General features: G+C 34.4%; 1 protein-coding gene across 6 annotated transcripts in view; it reads left to right on the forward strand.

The window, feature by feature from the left end:
• LOC111052070 (leucine-rich repeat flightless-interacting protein 2) overlaps positions 1-16,852 on the forward strand; it is an 88,129-nt gene extending 71,277 nt beyond the window's left edge. For 5 of the 6 annotated variants that reach the window (XM_039440551.1, XM_039440552.1, XM_039440553.1 and 2 more), the window contains exons 8-11: positions 1,745-2,013; positions 4,267-4,371; positions 13,581-13,714; positions 16,774-16,852. In XM_039440551.1, the coding sequence (XP_039296485.1) occupies positions 1,745-2,013; positions 4,267-4,371; positions 13,581-13,691 (485 nt within the window). In that variant the 3' untranslated portion in view covers positions 13,692-13,714; positions 16,774-16,852. Of the gene's footprint in view, positions 1-1,744; positions 2,014-4,266; positions 4,372-8,138; positions 8,176-13,580; positions 13,715-16,773 lie in introns of all 6 variants that reach the window. The other variant, XR_005572861.1, reaches the window with a different exon arrangement.
• The last annotated feature ends 6,856 nt before the right edge of the window (positions 16,853-23,708 follow it).

Here is a 23,708-nt window from a genome sequence, read left to right on the forward strand (position 1 = left end):
AAACACTTAAATTTTGAGCTCGAAAATATCACATTCACCATATCCCATGATTCGTAAAATTTATTCAAAGTTTGCAAGTTTTGTATCAGATTATGGAGTTGTGTATCAAGTTGAGTTGATGCTGTATCATATTGTGTTGATACTGTATAATGGAAGGTGAAACTGTATCATGTGAGGTGATATTTTGTCATTTATGCTGATACCATAGAATTTTCATAATTAAAATGAAATATTTTGTAAATTTATTATTTTTATAAAACAATCTGGCAACAGAGCAAAGCAAGAAAGAGATAGCGCTATCAGCTTTGTAGAATGATAGTCAAGGATAGCAATACCATTGCTGATGAAACACTGCCATTATAACGTGGACCTTACTATAGCTGTTCTTTTTACTAGTAGTTCTGTGAGCAGTAGACCTCGCGCTCAGTAAGCTACATTGACCTGTTGTTATGTTTTCTCAAAAATTAATCAATAATTTATCAATTTAAAATGTCTAGAAAAAATCCTAAATAACATAGAGCTTTCTGTCCTATCGTACCGTGACGTGTCGTCCCGGAATGTGAGTGTGAGCGCTGTTATCAGGTCTGGCCTTAGACCAGTTATAGAATAGACACGCTGGGAAGTCTAGCCTCTGAAGCCAACATCTACTGCCAAATCCACCCATCTTGACGTCACAATCACGCTAACAACAATGCATTGTTCAATAACAATGTAAGTTACACACCACAAACACTTACACAACAAACTCAAAAAGGTTTTCTATAATTTCTTTACGATGCGTGACGTCACTGTTGTGACGTCAAGATGGGTGGATTTGGCTGTAAATGTTGGCTTCATCGACTTTCAGTATGAATATACAATGAGCCGTGTCTATTCTATAACTGGTCTAAGGGTCTGGCTGCAACTGTCTACAACGTTGATGGAAACATACATTTCCAAGATGTTCGATGTTTTTCAACGGGTAGTAATAGCATAGCCACCTCTAATACAAGGTCGCAGCCTACGATATTGCAACATCGCAGTGTAGGCCTAGAATCTAATACATGATTGGTGGAAAAGATTTTGAAATATAACTGATCTTTTTAACCAATCATGTATTACATTCTAGGCCTACACTGCGACGTTGCAATATCGTAGGCCGGGGCCTTGTATTAGAGGTGGCTATGATTATAGTCCACTAGACAGCTGATTTATGATGACTAATTCTATAGTCTGATTTTTACTCTAATACTGGCGTATGAAGGAGGCTCCTTTTTCCTTTTATATTATCCTTAAAATACAAAATTTCCAAAAACCTTGTATATACGTCGACGCGCAATTTAAAAAGGAACATACCTGTCAAATTTCATGAAAATCTATTACCGCGTTTCGCCGTAAATGCGCAACATATAAACATTTAATGCCAAACCGTCGACTTGAATCTTAGACCTCACTTCGTTCGGTCAATTAGCTGTTTTTCAGTTCTATTTATATACCTGTCATTGGATATTTGAAATGATTATTACATAAGCCTTGGATGAGGTAAAACTTATATTAATTTTCCCAAGAACACTTGGTTTGTATCACATAAATACAAGAGATGAATTTATACTTAATAGCTGAATATGTCAAAGCTTTGAGCTTGATACTTTTTCCACAGAAAGCTTTCAGTTTAGTAAGCCAGCGAGTTTCTGTAAAAATGAATTATCTTCATGTATACAGTAATATGTCAAGCTCTTATCTAATTTTCTCTCTTTTTTTGCAGACGTACGACTAAAAAAATTCGTCGAGCAACGCAATGAACTTCTAGACGAACTGAACCGCGTCAAACTGGAGTTAGAGGAAGAGCGCACACGTAACCGAGGCGGCGCCGCTAACCGGCGGTTAGCTAACGGCCCGTTAAGCGTTGACGGCGGCTTGAGCTCGGGTTTGGACGACATTGAGGAGGTGCAGCGAGAGGCTAACAAGCTGATCGGCGATTACAAGTTCCGGTTACAAAAGGCTGACCAGGATAACAGCACACTGCAAGCTACGGTTAGTTAACCGCCAAACTCCGGTTAAGTAGTCTATGCTAAAGTGCGAGATAAATTACTTTTAACATGAAGAGGAGAAAACCCATTTCTCCCTCCACAGTTTGTAGCGTAGACACAGACAGACATCCTGCGCACAATTGGATGCACCGTGTCATTTTGCTTTATGCTCTTGTGATGAAAACAATATTATACCTGCTGACCAGTATATGACTTGGAACATTGCCAGCAATAGCTGGAAGGGGAGTGTTGGTGCATCGCGTTGGAAAGCTCTCTCACACAGAAACAAAAGAAGGAGAATGCTGCTAGGTAGTGGGAGTGATTAGTGGAGGATAGAGCATCGGACCTCTCCGTCTTCGAGAAAGAGCCGCGTTAAAAGTAATTTATCTCGCACTTAAGTTATTTATGTTTAATATGAGGTTTCACCAGGCTACGGTTATGTGATACCGTAGAGGAAAGATAGCATAAGATGATATCACATGGTTTGTAGAATTCATTCAAAGCTTGGAAGTTTTCTATCGAATTATGGTGTTGTGTATCACATTGTGTTGATACTGTATCATGTGTGGTGATACTGTATCATATTGTGTTGATATTGTATCATGTGTATTGATAACTTAGAGTAAAGAATAGCATATTAAGAAGATATCCCATGGTTTGTAAGATTCATTCAGTTTGCAAGTTTTGTATCAAATTATGGTGTTGTGTATCAAGTTGAGATGATACTGTATCATGTGTGGTGATACTGTATCATATTGTGTTGATACTGTATCATGTGTATTGATACCTTAGAGTAAAGAATAGCATAAGAAGATATCCCATGGTTTGTAGAATTCATTCAAAGTTTGGTAGTTGTGCATCAAACTATGGTGTTGTGTATCAAGTTGAGATGATACTGTATCATGTTTGGCGATACTGTATCATATTGTGGTGTTGATACTGTATCATTAAGTACTATCATTTACTGTGATAACAGTACACTGCAGACTACGGTTAGTTAAAAGATAGCATAAGAAGATATCCTATGGTTTGTAGATTTCATTCAAAGTTTGCAAGTTTTGTATCAAATTATGGTGATTTTTATCAAGTTGAGATGATACTGTATCATGTGTGGTGATACTGTATCATGTCCTGTTGATTCTGTATCATATTGTAGTGATACGGTATCATTTTGTGGTGATAGCATAGATATAAGATAGCATGATATCCCATGGTTTGTAGAATTCATTTAAATTTGGAAGTTTTGTAACAAATTATGATGTTGTGTATCAAGTTGATATGATACTGTATCATTTATGGTGATAGCATAGAGAAAAGATAGCATAAGAAGATATGACATGGTATAGGGGATTTAAGTTGCATTTGTCACTATTAACTCAAGCTGTCGACTACTGTCTATTATTAGTGTGTTGTTGGGAGTGTAAGAAGGGCGTAAAGATATACGCGCCGCGAACATGAGAAATTCACTTTTAATCAGCTGACTATATCTGTATTTTTACAGAAACGGTAAGAAACAGATATGAAAAGCCTGGCATCAGCTGATTGAAAGTGAATTGCTCATGTTCGCGGCGCGTATATCTGTACGCACCTTTAGAAGGGCACAGTATGAGAGACTACCAGCGTCACATAGCTTCATCAAAAACAACTACTGGGACTATCGGCTTCAGTTAACACTCACATTTGCAACATAGACACCCTATACACTGTCTATTATTAGTGTGTTGTTGGGAGTGTAAGAGTGTAAGAAGGGCACAGTATGAGAGACTACCAGCGTCACATAGCTTCACCAAAAACAACTACTAGGACTATCGGCTTCAGTTAACAGTCACATTTGCAACATAGACACCCTATACACTGTCTATTATTAGTGTGTTGTTGGGAGTGTAAGAGTGTAAGAAGGGCACAGTATGAGAGACTACCAGCGTCACATAGCTTCACCAAAAACAACTACTAGGACTATCGGCTTCAGTGAACACTCACATTTGCAACATAAACACCCTATACAATGGCATATCACCATAAATGATACTGTATCAACACAATATGACACAGTATCATCTCAACTTGATACAAATCTTCCTAACTTTGAATGAATTCTACAAACCATGGCATATTTTCTTATGCTATCTTTTCTCTATGTTGATACACAGTCAGTTTAAGGTTAACAACCTTTATTATCAAACCTCCAAAATTGAACTTTTTTTTTTTTAATTATTTGGGGATAATTATAAAATTCTATATGTTTTTTTTTTCACAGGTTGCCAGATTAGAAAGCCAGGTAGTGCGATATAAGACGGCTGCAGAAATAGCTGAAAAAGTGGAAGATGATTTAAAAGCTGAGAAACGGAAACTACAGAGAGAGGTAAGATAAATCTAAAATATTTCCAGTAATTTATCACATTTTTATAAGTTTTGAGTGACAATTTCAAACGATTTCTTCATTTTTTCTCTGTATATCCTGATTTTTATGTTCTCAAAATTCATATCTCCCGGTAAAGTTTAATGAGAACGATATTATTACTTAGGCTAGACACTCACCAGTTAGCAAGACAAGACAAAGACACGTTTAGTCACAATACTTTACATAGTTGCTTATTAAGACATGTCTAATTGCAATGACTAATCAGTGTGAGTTGCATCATAAGCAACTATGTGAAGTATTGTGACTAATCGTGACTAGTCTTGTCTTGACTGACTGGTGTGTGCCTAGCCTTATTATTCATTAATATCGGGGCACTGAGCTTCGCTCGTTATTTTTATTCATTGATGAACAGAACACAATTCTCTAAAATGATCGTGTTTATATTTTACAGCTGGTTATATGTCATCTTATGAATTTCGGGGATGCGATATTTTGATTTTTCACATACTCACTCGCTCACTCACCTTTTTACTATCCACAGCTGTTTCAGCCAAGGATGAATTATTATCCTTTCAATGTCATTCAGCGAGTTTTCCCAAGGATGAGACCTAGTGCAATCGAATTTTTATATCACAAACCCACTAGTAGTTCTGTGAACAGTAGACCTCACGCAGTATTCTCATCCCCAAGTACATGATTGAAACTATAGACCTTATGGAAATACAGCAATAGACTGGCTTCTCCACACATCTGTGTAATCACTTGTCAGCTGATTTATGATAAATAATTTTATAGTCTGATTTTTACTCCAATATTGGCGGATGAAGGAGGCTCCTTTTTCCTTTTATATTATCCTTGAAATGCAAAATTTCCAAAAACCTTGTATATACGTCAACGCGCAATTAAAAAAGGAACATACCTGTCAAATTTCATGAAAATCTATTACCGCGTTCCGCCGTAAATGCGCAACATATAAACATTTAAACATTAAGAGAAATGCCAAACCGTCGACTTGAATCTTAGACCTTACTTCGCTCGGTCAACTATGTTCCAAATTTCGTGAAATTCGTTAGAGCCTTTGAACATAAATAACCAGTTATAAATATAAATAACTAGATATAAAAATACAGAAATTGCTCGCCTAATATAATAGGATATTACCATAATGAAACACTGGAATGTTATCTAGAAATATCACAAATATATTGGAAAATTACTTACACTAATATGTCATCTTCAGTGTATACACATTAAATTATACGTGTATTTTTTCATAATTTCATATGTATGTAATTTTTTAATCAATGTGTGGTACTTCTAGACAACATCCTAGTGTTTAAATATGGAAAAATATCACTATATCTCACCCTTGGACCAGTTATAGAATAGACACGCTGGGAAGTCTAGCCTCTGAAGCCAACATCTACTCCCATATCTCCAAATCGTGATGTCATCATCGGATAGAAAACTTTCAGATTGTGTCTATTTCAGAAGGATGTAAATTATTATTCATTAAAATGGTAAACTCCCGCTGAAATAGACACACAATCTGCTATGGAAAACAATGTAAACAAACTCTACAGAAAAGTTTTCTATCTGATGCTGACGTCACGATTCGGAGATATGGCAGTAGATGTTGGCTTCATCAACTTTCAGTATGAATATACCATAGGTCGTGTCTATTCTATAACTGGTCTAAGATCTCACCATACCTGAATAGTATCTTACGTCACAAGGATGGGAAGGGGCCTTTTGCAGTCGAGAATGATGTTTCTAGTCGAGGCGTCAGCCGAGACTAGAATCTCATTCGAGCACTGCCAAAGACATTCACGTCCAAGTAGCGTACATTATATTACCTATTGATTATTCAATTATTAAACTGTTTATTTAATTTTTAGTGCAAATATATTAAGTTTGGAACTCTTCCTTTGTGTAAAAAATATGTACCTAACTCTTTAATTATCATATACCTATTACCATTTCAATTATATCACATTTATTTGTATTTTTTATGAATAAGTGGTTAGGTGATAATCATTTCAAGTCGTTCTATCTTATTAGGATATTTTTTAAACAAGGGCCGTTTACCGAGCTCGGGATTTAGCCATAGAGAAACAATAGCGTAAGTAGATATCCCATGGTGTAGGGCGTTTATGTCGCAACTTTTACTGTTATCTCAAGCCGATTACTGTCGATTATTGTTGAACTTTACTGTTTTGTTGGGGTGAGAGTGTATGAACGGCACAATATTAAAATAGCAACAACTTTTCATTGAAATAATATACAATCGGTTTCAACACATTTTCTTTCATAATAACCATTACAGCTAACATATTGGAAAGAAACAGAAGTAATAAAGTCTTCGATAGAGCAAGTTGCTCTCTTGAATCAATTTCTGACATTTTTTTACAAAACAAAAACTTTGTTTTACAACTCGAAGATGGTATCCTAGATTTGTAATCCTAAATTTTATTCAATGTATGTATATTCCTACCAGGTGAAAGCAAATCTACGAATGATAATCTTTTAGGCTACCAAGTTTATTCGTAGATATCATGCTTGTCGCCTATGTACTGTACGATATCTGAAGGCTTTAACAGTTTCTCGGCATCCACATCTGGTATTTCAAACCCAAACTCATCTTCCATGGCCATTATAATCTCTACGTGATCAAGTGAGTCTAATCACTTCTAATCACTAGTCATTAATGAAATGCGAGTCGGCAGTGAGCTTGACTGGGTCAATTTTATCGTACAACTTAAGCACCAAGTTGACTCTTTCCCTGATCTGAGGCAGATCCAGGGGTGGACCATGGGCGTAACATCGGTTCGGCGTACTAACTCTCTGAATGGATGATGTTAGTAGTGTGGGTTCATTCAATCGGTAATGAATGAATTTTTGTGATACTTTTGTAGCTATCGGTAAACATGTATTTGTTTTTAGAAGGCATCTATTCACATTTAATGCACAACGACCCAAATGCCTGAGACCGGCCATTTTCCACCACTGTTCACTGTCCACTGTTCAATATGAGAGACTACCAGCGTCATAAAGCTTCACGGGAAAGAATTACATGAACTATCGACTTGAGATAACAGTAAAAGTTGCGACATAAACGCCCTATACCATGGCATATCTACTTATGCTATTGTTTCTCTATGATTTAGCTAAGTTCTAGACTTTAAGCAGCTGGAGTCAGAATATTGGCTTTCCAAAACGGGGCGTAGTCGCAGCTTTTTTAACAGTAGTCGCAGTTTTTATTTTCTCATTTCTATAATTGGAAACGTTTTTCCCTGACGAAATTAGACATTCCTAAATAATTCAAAATAGCTGAAACTTTACACTATTTTCTCTTTATTTTATTTTGTGTTCAATTTTGTGGTTTTACGAAATTTAATTCAAACGTGACTATGACAATGACTGCGACTACTCCCCGTTTTGGAAAACCAATTTTCTGACTCCAGCTGTTTAAAGTCTAGGACTTAGCTAAATATCGAGCTCGGAAACCGACCCTTAGTATCTCGTTTCGTATTTCATAGTTGAAATGTGTATTTCAAACTTAGTAATTTCTATAATTGTTGGTGGTTTTCTATTTCATAGTTGAAATGTGTATTTCAAACTTAGTAATTTCTATAATTGTTGGTGGTTTTCTATCTTCTTCTTACATTTTTATTTTGTCGTAATTTCGCTTCGTATTTTCTGCTTCTCTCCTGTTTTATCACTCATTTCATTGCATTTATTTTCGTCGAATTCCTTTTTGTTTCCAGTTTCTGAACTCAGAAGAAATGTAGCTTTTCTATCTTTGTAAGTTTGGCCGTTAGATTTTATTTTGTTTGAGTTTTTTCTGCAGTTTGTGTTTTGTTTTATGTGTGTTGAATTGTGTTTGTGTGTTGTGTTCACAATTTTTCACTACTAGTTTAATCTAATTAATTTTATATTGAGATCAATTTTTAACTTTCATCATTCCTTGGAAATAACATAAATTCTGACAGGTTTCAATTCTATCTGACTTTAGTGAGGTCCACGTTATAATGGCAGTGTTTGATTAGCAATGGTATTGCTATCCTTGTCTATCATTCAACAAAGCGGATAGCGCTATCTCTTTCTCGCTTTGCTCTGTTGCCAGATCGTCTTTTAACAATGTAGAATTGATGATTAATTAACAAAATATTTCATCTTGATTATGAAAATTCATTATGAAATAATTGAAAAATATAATTTCTTGCTTAATAAAATATAATTCATTATTTTAAACGAGAATGAACTGTTGATATTACATCAATAAACCTGTATCAGGTACCGTCTATAGAGGGCATTGACAAGACAGAGGATCGGCAACGATGTTCTTCTATCTTTCTCCACTGCCATCAAATAAATAAATAGAATAAATGAAATTTTATTGTCGAAAAGCCTTTACAGCATAGACAACGTCAATATAACGATAACTGTAATTTTTCTTAATTTTTTTATTCATTGTGATACATTCTGTGATTTATTTGTAGTATTATGTCAACCTTCAAAATTCTAAATCTTCAAATCATTATTCCTGGACAAAAATCAAGTGACGAAGCAGTGTGTGATACGTAACCTCAACCTTTTAACTTTTTATCAAAATTTTTGGAGAGAAATAGTACAGGCTCAGCCTAGTTTTTCCTTCAAAGTCATAATCATTTTATGAATGTAGTATATTGTACAATATATAACTTAACAACGATAAGTTCAAGTCACACACTTCTACAGTAGTATATATAATACACAATGCTCATGTAATGATGGTTAATATTAACAAATAGAATAACAACAACAATAAATACATTTTGACGTTTCTACTATAGTATCACAGTTGAGTGATGAAGAGAAGTTGAATTTAGATAACAAGATAATCAGACTAATTAATTTATTATAACGTGGACCTCACTATATAACTTCAACTTATCTTCTTTTACTTTTCATACAACTAGGAAATGAATTATTAATTTATTTATTTCTAATCTCAATATTATAAAATGATAGTGCGTGCTTCAAATTTATCCCAAATAATTCTGTTGATTCAACTATTTTTTACATTTTTCTTACAATAAGTATAGGAAAAAGTTAACCTTTTTCTCAATCTCAATGATTTTATGTAATTTTGCGCTCTCATTCATTTTTCCTTTATAATAATAACTTTCTCTAATGTTATGACTTTTTCTAATACTGCATTCACATTAATTTTCTTCATTCTTATCATACCTTCTGGGCCGGTTTCCGAGCTCGGGATTCAGCTAAGTCCTAGACTTTAAACAGCTGGAGTCAGAAAATTGGCTTTCCGAAACGGGGCGTAGTCGCAGTTTTCATGATAATCTTTATTTTCCCATTTTTACTTTCCTTGCCCTATTACGATAGGTAAGGAAAGTATTGCTTTCCGAAAAAAATTAAGGTACCCCAATTTCTATACGTTTCAAGGTCCCCTGAGTCCAAAAAAGTGGTTTTTGGGTATTGGTCTGTATATGTGTGTGTGTGTGTGTGTGTGTGTGTGTGTGTGTGTGTGTGTGTGTGTGTGTATGAGTGTATGTGCGTCTGTGTACACGATATCTCATCTCCCAATTAACGGAATGGCTTGAAATTTGGAACGTAAGGTCTTTACAATAATATAAGGATCCGACACGAACAATTTCGATGAAATGCGATACAAGATTGCGGCTAAAATGGCGAAAATGTTGTCAAAAACAGGGTTTTTCGTGATTTTCTCGGAAACGACTCCAATGATTTTGATCAAATTCATACCTAGAAAAGTCATTGATACGCTCTATCAACTGCCACTAGTTCCATATCTGTAAAAATTTCAGGAGTTCCGCTCCATCACTGCAAAGTTTGATTTTAGATTCTCAAATTATCAGGCTTCAGATACACTTTAAACAAAAAATTTCGAGTGGAAAAGATTGAACATGAGAATCTCTACAATTAATGTCCAGTAACATTTCCACCTAAAATTGAAAATAAGCTTGAAATTCGAGAAAATGTGATTATCCAATTGCAAACTGTTGGCAACTGTTGATTCTTTTAAATGATTCACTATGAAGAGATTGCAGACCTCGTGTGTCTCCAGTGTTATTGCCCTGTCACCATGTCACCATCATTTGAGATGCGCGGGAACACTAGCGTCAGGTGATCAATTTTCATAACGGCAAGGAAAGTTGTGTGAGTGCGCCACACCAGATTTTTATAATTGGAAACGTTTTTCCTTGACGAAATGAAACATTAAATCATTCATAATAGCTGTAACTTTACACAATTTTCTCTTTATTTTATTTTGTGTTCAACTTTCTAGTTTTTGAAATTAAATCTAAACGTGGACTGCGACTACGCCCCGTTTCGGAGAGCCAATTTTCTGACTCCAGCTGTTTAAAGTCTAGGTCTTGGCCAAATCCCGAGCTCAGAAACCGTCCCTTAATTGTTTCTACTCAATTTTCTCTCAAGAACTTACATCAGGAGAGAAACTACATTTTTTCTATAAATTGAAAGATTTTATTTAATGTTGTACAAGATAATACGCATGTTAGATATAATTTGCAACGTACCACTACTGTATAATAAAACCTTCTCACTTTTCACACAATTTCTATATCTTTTTTTACTCGTTTCAGCTTGATAAATTTTCCAGTAGTGTTGAAAGAAATGGAATTGTTAAATATACTCTTACAAGAAAGGATATCGTTAAATATACTTCACCAAGAATGCAAGGTTATCTGTTGAGAGTAGGCCGATTCAAGTAGATACAACACAATATTATATTATCCCAATCCAATGCGCATTTCATCCAAATATCAACCAATCATTCTCCACTTCATACTTTGTAAAATGTTTATTGGATCGTCAACTATAGTGTCAGTTATTGTGAATTCCTGTATACGCCAGGATGTATTGTAATCTACATAAACTAGTAGTTCTGTAAACAGTAGACCTCACGCAGTATTCTCATCCACAAGTACCTGATTGAAACTATAGAACTTATGGAAATACAGCAATAGACTGACTTCTCCACACATCTGTGTAATCACTTGTCAGCTGATTTATGATGAATAATTCTATAGTCTGATTTTTACTTTAATATTGGCGTATGAAGGAGGCTCCTTTTTCCTTTTATATTATCCTTGAAATACAAAATTTCCAAAAACCTTGTATATACGTCGACGCGCAATTAAAAAAGGAACATACCTGTCAAATTTCATGAAAATCTATTTCCGCGTTTCGCCGTAAATGCGCAACATATAAACATAAAAACATTTAAACATTAACAGAAATGCCAAACCGTCGACTTGAATCTTAGACCTCACTTCACTCGGTCAATTATCCCAATCCAATGCGCATTTCATCCAAATATCAACCAATCATTCTCCACTTCATACCTTGTCAAATGCTCATTGGATCGTTAACTATAGTGTCAGTTATTGTGAATTACTGTGTACGCCAGGATATATTGTAATCTACATAAACTATGAAATCTAACTTAATATTTAATAATTATTAAACGAAAATCCCAATTAAATGCTGTAAATCACCCCGAAGACTTCTGCTACTGCAAATATTGACAACAGGGTAAACAGCTAGATGGAAATTCGTACTATACAAAATTTGTTTGTCAGCACGGGAATTGCTTCTATCAAGAGATTGTCAATTTGGTGTAAGGGTAAGCATTCCTGACCGGCAATTAGGAGGTACTGGGTTCGATTCCCGGGCTGACAAACAATTTTTTAATAGTAGCGCTCATCGAATTTCCATCTAGCTGTTTACCCTGTTGACAATATTTGCAGTAGCAGAAGTCTTCGGGGTGATTTACAGCATTTAATTTGGATTTTCGTTTAATAATAATTAAATATTAAGTTAGATTTCATAATTTATGTAGATTACAATACATCCTGGCGTATGGAGGAATTTACAATAACTGACACTATAGTTAACGATCCAATGAACATTTACAGCAATGATTTACAGCATTTAATTTTGATTTTCGTTTAATAATGATTATTCATTAATTAGCATATGAACAAATGTAACTTCCAATATTTATTTCCATCTAATATTTGATCATAAATTGTCTGCTTTTGTAAATAACATGCATTACTTTCTTGAGCTATCATCTGTATTAAAATTGTAACATTTTTGTTTGTCCTAAATACAGTGAGTCTCATTTTTGTCACTTATTCACTTGAAGATTAATTAATTTACTCAGTTAATCCATGTTCAGTCAACTATAGTGAGGTCCACGTTATAATGGCAGTGGAGAAAGATAGAAGAACAGTGTTGTCGATTCTCTGCCTTGCCTTCTATGGAAGATAGTTTGTCAGCCCGGGAAATATAGATTACCGGTATATCTGATTTACCGGTAGATTTATTGTTTATGTAGATTATATATAGATTTACCGGTATATCTGATGATATCAACTGTTCATCCTTGTTCAAAATTATCAATTATATTTTATTCGTCAAGAAAAATATAACCTAACCTAACCTAACCTAACCTAACCAAACCCATACGTTTTCATAATTGAGTTGAGATTAAATGTTTTTACTTGTTGAATGTATATTTCTACATTGTGTAAAATCTGGAAACGTTGTGTAACTAGAAAAGGATAGCGCTATCTGCTTTGTGGAATGATAGACAAGGATAGCAACACCAATGTTAATCAAATACTGCCATTATAACGTGGACCTCACTATAGCACTTTGATAAGATGCATGTAAAAATTGAAAATAGATTGAATACAGAGAATTCTCTCTTCATCATGAATCAGAAAAATAAAGTGTATAAAATTAATAATTATTGAATGATTGGCAATGTTCGACTATCAGTTAGACGAGATTATTGATGTTTGTTTAAGTCGACAATCGTACTATTTAACAATAAATTATTATTGAAAATACGTTGCTTCCCCAATGAAACAAAACTACTGTACCAGAAATAATTTCTACATCCTTTGCAATATTCAACAATCTGTCGACTATCGACTAGTAATTACTATCGATATATCGAAATCTTCCAATGTTTCGATTATCGACCACTTGATATTGTTGATATATCGATTTTTGTTACAGCGCCGAGAGTTGCAGGTAATCGAAGTAGGGCTGTTGAAGAAAAACGTCTACACAAAAATCGTTGAATGCACTCGAGAATAATTCAGCGTTGTATCGACTATCCGCTAATATCGATGTATCGATCTTTGTTACAGTATCGAGAGTCGCAGGCGAGAGTCGAAGAACTGGAAACTGCTCACTCGCACCTACAGAAACGATTAGATAAATTGAAAAATGCAAAATCAGCACTTTTAAAAGAACTGTAGCAAGACTGCACCACTCATAACAAGTAGGTAGAATCACTTCATCAAGATCTCATTTGATCTAGAATAAACCTGGGTATGAACTTTAGTACGTCAAGTTCCTGTTGCCTCCAGAAAGTCCAGTGGATACAGTATCATTTATAACCATCCTCGGTAAATTGAAAATCTATAATATGCAAAATGTCAAGTTAATGAGTTGAGTAGTTGAGACGTGATGATGCGTCATTCGTGAATTTCCTATCCCCTACAAGTATAAGCCAGTCCCTTTCTTTAAGGCTGGCCACTAACGGTTGAACATGCATCATAAACAAACATGCTGCACACGTTCGTCTTATGCTAGGCATACACCAGTTAGTCAAGACAAGACAAGACATGATCAGACACGTTTAGTCACAATTCTTCACATAGCTGATTGTGACGCAACTCACACTGATTAGTCATTGCAATTAGACATGTCTTCATAAGCAACCATGTTAAGTATTGTACCATAGGCTAGGCGCACATCAGTTAGTCAAGATATGATCAGACACGTTTAGTCACAATACTTCACATAGTTACTTATGACGCATCACACACTGATTAGTCATTGCAATTAGACATGTCTTCATAAGCAACCATGTTAAGTATTGTACCATAGGCTAGGCGCACATCAGTTAGTCAAGATATGATCAGACACGTTTAGTCACAATACTTCACATAGTTGCTTATGACGCAACTCACACTGATTAGTCATTGGAATTAGACATGTCTTCATAAGCAACTATGTCAAGTATTGTACCATAGGCTAGGCGCACATCAGTTAGTCAAGATATGATCAGACACGTTTAGTCACAATACTCCACATAGTTGCTTATGACGCAACTCACACTGATTAGTCATTGCAATTAGACATGTCTTCATAAGCAACTATGTTAAGTATTGTACCATAGGCTAGGCGCACATCAGTTAGTCAAGATATGATCAGACACGTTTAGTCACAATACTCCACATAGTTGCTTATGACGCAACTCACACTGATTAGTCATTGCTATTAGACATGTCTTCATAAGCAACTATGTCAAGTATTGTACCATAGGCCTGGCGCACATCAGTTAGTCAAGATATGATCAGACACGTTTAGTCACAATACTACACATAGTTGCTTATGTCGCAACTCACACTGATTAGTCATTGCAATTAGACATGTCTTCATAAGCAACCATGTTAAGTATTGTATCATAGGCTAGGCGCACATCAGTTAGTCAAGATATGATCAGACACGTTTAGTCACAATACTTCACATAGTTGCTTATGTCGCAACACACAGTGATTAGTCATTGCAATTAGACATGTCATCATAAGCAACTATGCGAAGTATTGTGACTAAACGTGTCTGGTCATGTCTTGTCTTGACTAACTGGTGTGTGCCTAGACTTACATTTTGTGCCATCTCAGCGAAATGCTTCGAGAAGACTTTTTTGACATCAGGTTTTTTTGTATGTCCAATCGCTGTTGTTTATTTTTTACTAGCTTACCCGGCGAACTTCGTACCGCCAAAAAGTCAATGTATCTCATGTCACACTTGACTTTATTTGGTGAATCATGAAATTTATCTGACAATCAATATTTTCATTATTTACATCTCAATAAGGACTTCCTATGTGCTTAAAACTACCGTTTTAATACCAGTGAACAATTTTATCACAGAGTGACGTGTTTATTACAGCTGGTAAGTTCATATGCTAAATCATATTATCACAACATGATCTTCCCGTTCTACGTTAGCCGCTCGGCCGACAATTTCGAAAACATAGGTCTGTAAAATGGATTAATATATAATTATTATTAGTCTCCCTATTAAAATTTCTGGTCAGAAACCATCCCCAATATTCACACAACATATTCCCAAAGTTTCATGCCGTTCTGTCAAGTAGTTTTCGAGTCTATAGGGAACAAACAAACAAACAGACAGACATTCAATTTTATATATAGAGATTGCTGCTCTATTTATTTCATTTATTGTATAAAATACTATAATCATAATACAATTATGACATTGGAGGAAAAACTAGGCTGAGCCTGTACTATTTCTCTCCAAAAATTGTGATAATATGTTAATGTTGTCCAAAAGATAAGGTTATGTAATCACACACTGCTTCGTCATTTGATTTTCGGTCCAGGAATGATGATTTAAAATTTTGAATTTTGAAGGTTGATTTTATACTCTAAATGAATCACAGAATGTATCACAATCAATAAAAAACTTGAGAAATATTGCACTTATTTAAAAAATGTTAATACAAAATCAAAAACCTACTCACTAATATAAAATTATAATTTGCAATTTTCCAGTGATATATTTATTGTTATTGGTTGTTTATTTTATGTTAGACACCTCTCGCTGAAGATGAACATGTCTATTCCTTTTCTAATAATATATTTGATTTGTGCATTGTTAAATGCAAATAGAAAATAATGATGTAAACATACCGTTAGTGGGCAGTCTCATATTGTTTTTATATTGTTTCAATAAATTAATTTATTTTTCCTACAGTTACGTTGAAAAGTGGCCATTGCTGCACTGATTACAGAACGCAAAGAATCACTTTTCCGCTCTAGTGCGGGAAAAATTTTTCTGCACTCCAGATTTGCAACATGGCAACGCAAAATACTTAGTAGGTTATATGGAGCAACAGTGCAGCAAAATCAAAATGAAGTTGGTAACAGTGACTGCTGTGGCTGCTATAGTGAGCAGACGTGCAACCAAGCACAACGCGCTAATTATTACATTATATATTATAACCAAGGACAACGAGGACTTTAGGATTTTAGGATTAAGGTTTTTATCAATAATAAAATTACAAAGAAAAACATTTGATGCATTTCAGGCAATTTTACCCATAATTACCAACTTTTCATATTCAATGGTAACTGTAGGAAAAACTTAATGTGAAATACGTGCGCAAAGTTCCTCTGCTGCACTCAACAAACCATTCCGCCCTCGCCTATGGCTCGTGCGTAAACGTTTCTTTCGGTGCAGCAAACTGTCACTTTGCGCACTAGTTGCACAAATAACTATTTAACATTTGTTTTTTTTTCATTTCAGATGAGTGGTGATTATATCTACTACGCCAGCGAACTAGTGCGTTTGGGATACAAGAACTTCGAATTTTATTACTACTTATAAAAAACTTTTGAAAGTTAGAGTTGATTAATTTAATTAATTAATAAGGGGCCAGCAAGCGAAGCGAATCATAAGTGTGTGCTTTAGTGCTTTTAAAAAATAAATTAATTTATTGCAAGTGAAAAAATATATGTTGTCATTGAGTGTGTGTGTGTGTGTGTGTGTGTGTGAGAGAGAGAGAGAGAGAGAGAGAGAGAGAGAGAGAGAGAGAGAGAGTGAGTGATGGAGTGAGGGAGAGAGTGTTTGAGACAGAATTAAATTGAATGATTACCTTTATTAAGGGCGGAGTTAGGACTCCTGGTCCTCTCTGTCACACAACCCCAAATTGAGAGAGTGTGTGTGTGTGTGAGAGAGAGAGAGAGTTTGTATGTGAGAGAGAATCATAGATAATCATTAAACGTGCAAAACTAATATTCGTTTTCATTGATAGATTCTGTAATCTCTCTGAGAGAATCTTTCTGTTTAATCCGGTAGCTTTTTATTGTGCTGACAATTATATTTGAAGTAAATATTACTAAGGAAAAATACTTTTTTAATCCTAAATAGTCTGGAAAAATACTAAAATTCACGAATTATCTTATGAAAATGAAAAATATTTTGATGGAATCACATATAAATTATTGATATCAATTGAATCGCTAATTGCAGAAAGGGAACATGTCAAGTTTTCATAATTTTACAGGAGAGAGAAAAAATTTATTTAAACCTGAATCTAAACCTGTAGTAAACGATAGATTCAAAACGACGTCATTACAATGCTTTCAGTAGAACATGTATCCTTCCTACAGTAAACAATGTATCTTACATTAAATAGTTGATTTTTTGAAAAAAAAAAAACAATTTTTAAAAAAGTTGGGCATGTTCCCTTTCTGCAATTAGCGATTTAATTATAGATCAGATTCATCTCTGAGGTTTTTTGAATTTGATCATGAAGCTCCGATGCTTTAAAAATACATTGAAAGGATTCAACATCCAAAAATTGGCAAAAAGGTTTTTAATTATTTAAAATGGGAATTAGCAGAAACCTGTTCGTAATTTTAACAGAACATATACGATTATTCCTCTCTGTGTCCGGTTGCACAAAAGCCGCTTAAATTTTAATCGTGATTAATTTCACGAGACCAAATCAGAGAAGGCTTTTTCGAAAAGAAGGCTTTTCCGGTTGGTTCTCCTAAATTAATCACAATTAAAAATTAACTGGCTTTTGTGCAATTAACACCTAATGTTGGAACAATAGGGTTGAAAAATTCCCGTGATTCCACTCCTAAAATTGAAAATATATTATTTTAAAAAGTCAGCCACCTCTGCTCAAATTAAATAGAATGAATCACAACTAAAATACATCACACTTAGTAATACTCAGTTTTTAACATTTTTCAATGTAGGCCTAATTATAGAATTATTTGTTGTCCCGATATTGTTCAGTGTTTCCTTGTGTATATATTTCCCCATTTTCTGCCTTTTATCGTTTCCGTAATTATCATTATATATCACTGATTCAATTTTTGTTTGGCCATATTTTGTCATCAGTTTTCATCCTCCTCGTGTTTTTCATCATTAATGTAACTTTTGTGTATATTGTATTTAAATTTTAATTGCCTGTGCTTTGCATTATGTAAGTAATAAAATTTAAATTATTATGTGCATAACATTATTTACTTTATTGTAATTATTTGTAACTGTACCTCTGATTATTAACTAAAATAATGATATTATTACTATGTTTTTTAACTAATTCATAGAGATATTTATATGCGTTTATATATTATACATATTTGAAATGCGATAGGTTTATAGCATTGTAAAATAAATGAGAACTAATAACAATTGTACTGTTAGAAATTTAACAATTTCTTTATATTCGTAATATTTAATGGAGAAAATTTGAGACAATTTGTTTGATGATATTAATATTTCAAACTTAATTCTTGTCATTTGATGGTTTAATAGCTTTAGTAATATATTTCATCCATCGAAATTCTTTTTATAATATTTTATTTATGGTTCCAATAATATTGGAACTATGTCTTCAATTTCTAGTGTTCCTTTTGATTCAATCAAACCAGTTTTATAGTATCATTTCTCAGTTGTAAATTATGATTTTGAAAATGACGTTTGAAACGTAATTAATATCGAAGAAATTGTTTCAAATTTCGCCCAAAATAAAAAACAACACGCGAATGAAAAAAAACACAAACTCAAATAATTATCTTATAAAATTTTGTAATATACTATATATGATATTAATTTATTGCAATGAAATGTTTTTAAAGTATTTTATGGGTTTAATTGTTATTTCTTATGATACCTCCTAATCGATTATACACTTTAACTGTCAGAATCATGAAAACAATGCTTCCTAATTAAGTAAAGTTAATAGTTTGAAGTGTTTTTTTTTTTTTTAATAATGTTCTTATTTTATTTACTATTTTATAATCCACGTTTCAAAACCTATATTTGTGAAGGAATTTTATAGTATTCTCATATTTTTAGGAAGTTTCTTATTGTTGTGTCTATGAAATATTTTCGAAGCCCTGTTTTTTACTTTCCTTGCCATATTTCCATAGGTAAGGAAAGTATTGCTTTCCGAAAAAAATTAAGGTACCCCAATTTCTATACGTTTCAAGGTCCCCTGAGTCCGAAAAAGTAGTTTTTGGGTATTGGTCTGTTTGTGTGTGTGTGTGTATGAGTGTAAGTGCGTCTGTGTACACGATATCTCATCTCCCAATTAACGGAATGACTTGAAAATTGGAACTTAAGGTCCTTTCACTATAAGGATTCGACACGAACAATTTCGATCAAATGCAATTCAAAATGGCGAGAATGTTGTCAAAAACAGGGTTTTTCAAGATTTTCTCGGAAACGGCTCCAACGATTTTGATCAAATTCATACCTAAAATAGTCATCAATAAGCTCTATCAACTGCCACAAGTCCCATATCTGTAAAAATTTCAGGAGCTTCGCCCCATCAATGCAGATAGATTCCCAATTATCAGGCTTCAGATACAATTGAAACGAAAAAAATCAAGTGGAGTAGATTGAGCATGAAAATCTCTACAATTAATGTTCAGTAACATTTTCACCAAAAATTGAAAATAAGCTTTAAATTCGAGAAAATGTGATTATTCAATTGCAAATTATTGTTGATTCTATTAAATCATTCACTATGAAGAGATAGCAGACCTCATGTGTGTCTCCAGCGTTATTACCCTGTCACCAGATGGCTCAAATCTTTGAATAGTAGACTAGATGCGCGGGAACACTAGCGTCAGGTGATGAATTTTCAAGGAAAGTTGTGTTAGTGCGCCACACCAGATTTTTAATAATTTTGGTCTGATTTGAAGATGGAAAAAATACTATTGCTTCTCATTAGGGGACTCGCACGTTTGCTGAATAAAAATGTTTGTAAACTATTACTAGATCTAATGAAATTATCTTGTAAATAATAATCAGCTTCTAAATAATAAACAAAAATATATATAAGTATTATAAAATGATTAAATCTAAAGTCATTTTTCGTCGAGAGATTTCAAACTAGCGCGGTTCAAAATGTCGTAAACGTTTCTTGAGGGATGCTACAAAAGTGGGTCGACGACAAAGTGGGTCGATACACATTTGAGACCGACGACAAACTGGGCTAACGACAAATGCGGTCAGCGACAGAGTGGGTCACATTCCTGAGGTGACCGCATTCGTCGTGTCAAGAGGCGACAAATGCGGTCGATTTTCATTTCTGCACATCCCGACAAATGCGGTCAGCGACAGAGTGGGTCACATTCCTGAGCTGACCGCAATTGTCGTGTCATGAGGCGTCAAATGCGGTCGATTTTCATTCCTGCACCTCCCGACAAATGCGGTCAGCGACAGAGTGGGTCACATTCCTGAGCTGACCGCATCTGTCGTGTCAAGAGGCGACAAATGCGGTCGATTTTCATTTCTACACCTCCCGACAGATGCGGTCAGCGACAGAGTGGGTCATTTTTTATCGATATATCAAAATGTTCGATTTTCACTTCTTCCTATCGATTTCAAAACATCCTTACATTCATTTTTAGGATTGGCAACCCTGTTTCTAATCATTCCTTACCAAGTTGTTTGTTGTGAACAAATGTGAATAGTTAAAGGAAAGAAGTGCTATAAAATAGGAGTTGATTCAATGACTTTGTTTTCTAGTGAGCTGAATCTGTGTAGGCTAATTTATTTATTAAAAATTTATTAATAATTTGTTATTGTTAATGTGTAACGTTAAATGCAAGTCAATTCAAATGTTTCAAAAATGTATTCAAATTTAGTGGGAATTTAACCTTGTTTTTCAAATTTTAGGTTATGAATTGGGTAGGTCGTTCAATACAAAACACCAAATTTATATTAATTAACAATAAATATTATGGTATTTGTACTCAATTGATATCGATGAATCTATAACCTTCATATTTGCTCACATTTTTGTACAAACCTTTGTACAAATTGAGGAATAAAAAATACAAATGAATGTAATTGGGGAATAGGAATTATTATGTTTAGAATGTCCTATTCCCTCATTACATTCATTTTTGCCATTGCGAATGGATAGAGAATTAAGGAATAAACAATAAAAATTAATGTAATTGGGGAATAGGAGTTCTTATGTTCAGTTTTGTCCTATTCCCTCATTACATTCATTTTTGCGATTGCGAATGGATAGAGGAATAGATGATGAAGATGATTGAAATGAGGTTTCTTCTCCATCTTTCTCTTCTTCTTCTTCTCCTTTCAAGCTGAGAATATTGTTACGTTTGAAGCTTGGTTTTCGTTTGTGTGTAAATGCCGTCGTCGGACCGTCGACCATAAGGCTAGTTTCACACTCATTCGGTTTGTTTCGTTTTCGGCAAATTCCGATAAGTGTGAAACGGTAATTCGGTTTGAATTCGGTACCGAATAGAAACCGCATAGAACTGAACGCCCACTTGACTCTAATAAATTCCATCAGGTTTCAATTCGTTGCTAGCGAGAGGCTACTTTCACACACTTTCGGTTCGGTTCGTTTTGTTTTCAGCAAATTCCAATAAGTGTAAACGATGATTCGGTTTGAATTCGGTACCGAATAGCTACCGCATAGCACCGAACGCCCCCTCGACACAAATTATAGGTTTCATTAAATTCGAATTTGTTGCTAGGGAAACAGGAAAAAACAAAGTCTTTTAAACAAGCTTGCCTTTTTTGTTTTTATTTTAAACTGATATCGTGATTATCTGTTTCAAAATTTTCCAAGTCAAAATCATATGGTCAATTCATTTCTGTTAATTCACAGAAACATTTTTTCTCAATGATAGAAAAATATGAAAGATATAAATTAAAACTTAAGGAGAATTTTTATTTTTCCATGAATATTACATGATTGCATCAATGGAGAGAAGAGATGAAGTTTTTTATACCATGTGTCAAAACAAGGAACAAATTTTCAATTAAAAAAATAATCTCTCTGAACTTCCAAAATTAACATAATCAAAAAGAAACTATTCAAATAATTCAGAATTTTTAATTAACTTTAAAATTTTGTTGTTCAAGAAATAACATCTTACAATTTAACACCAACTGTTATATTTAAATATACCAGCATGAACTGTGAAAATCTAAACACAGCAGTGCTTGAGAAGAAAATACCTAATTAGAACCGTAGGAATTAAAACCTGACATGTTTGAAAGCCTCATTCGTTTTCGGTAATGAGCCGAACTGAACCGATTGAAACCGAAAGCATGTGAAGCTAGCCTAACAGGGTGAGAATCTCAGATTGGGTAGATTTCAATTTGTCTAAATAACCTAAAAGATTTTGTTGAATTATGTTTTAATAGGTGTGGTTGAGTTTATACTTTCAAATGGCAATATTATGTTGATACTATTAGAAATGTTTTTATTCTTGAATAATAAACATAAATGATGAAAAGTTATTTGGTCAGCTGTTTTAGCACACTTGAAATTTGGACAATATGGATGTGAACAATGCTTGTCGTCGTCGACTGCGGAAGTTTACGCACAAACGAAAATACACCTTTAGGCTAGGGTCATACGAGCGCACAAAGTGCGTCCGTTGCAACTTACTGTTTTACGTCCATTGTAGAAATAAATAGAAGTGAATTGGTGACAACACACGAGGTACGTGCGTACCAAGTAACGGAAGTCGTAACGGACAGTGATTTTTGAACTGCGCAGAAATGCTACAATGCTCGTCGAGACATGCAAAAGTTATTGCTTCATCTGGTTCAATTGCGTAAAGCCAACTTACGTTGACGCACCACACTCAACGCTCGTGTGGTGTCACTGGCGACGGCCGCAAAAAGTCAGTTGCAAGGGGCGTACTATGTGCGCTCGTGCGGCCTTAGGCCGGTTACAGAGCTCGACCGACCGTCAGTGCGTAAGTCAGTCGCGCTTGTCTTTTCCATAGATATTCAATCTCAATGTATCCGTACAGAGCAGGACTGACGGCACGCATGCGCACGGTCAGGACCGTGCGTTTTATACTGCATACGAAAACCATCGGTAGAGCTGCTCGTGCGCATCCGTTCCATCGGTCGACTGACGTGCTATTGAAACGAATAGAAGCTTTCAGAGCTGTACTGATCAGTAGCCCGATCGCAACATAACCAATGTGCTGACACCTCTGCCCGACAATCAGCTGATATTGAATTGAATAGCATAATGAATGAATTCAATTAATAGTGTCATTATTTGAATTCAGAGTTTTTCTATACATTTCTTCAATCATTTCTAAATTTTTTATTGAAAAAATCATATATTATTAATATTATATTAATATTTATTTGATCCGTAGCTTAAAGTGACTGCAAGTATTCCCAATGGTGATACAAGCTCGAAATAA

The sequence above is a fragment of the Nilaparvata lugens genome, chromosome 14 (assembly GCF_014356525.2).
Source record: "Nilaparvata lugens isolate BPH chromosome 14, ASM1435652v1, whole genome shotgun sequence".
In the NCBI taxonomy this organism is placed as follows: domain Eukaryota; kingdom Metazoa; phylum Arthropoda; class Insecta; order Hemiptera; family Delphacidae; genus Nilaparvata; species Nilaparvata lugens.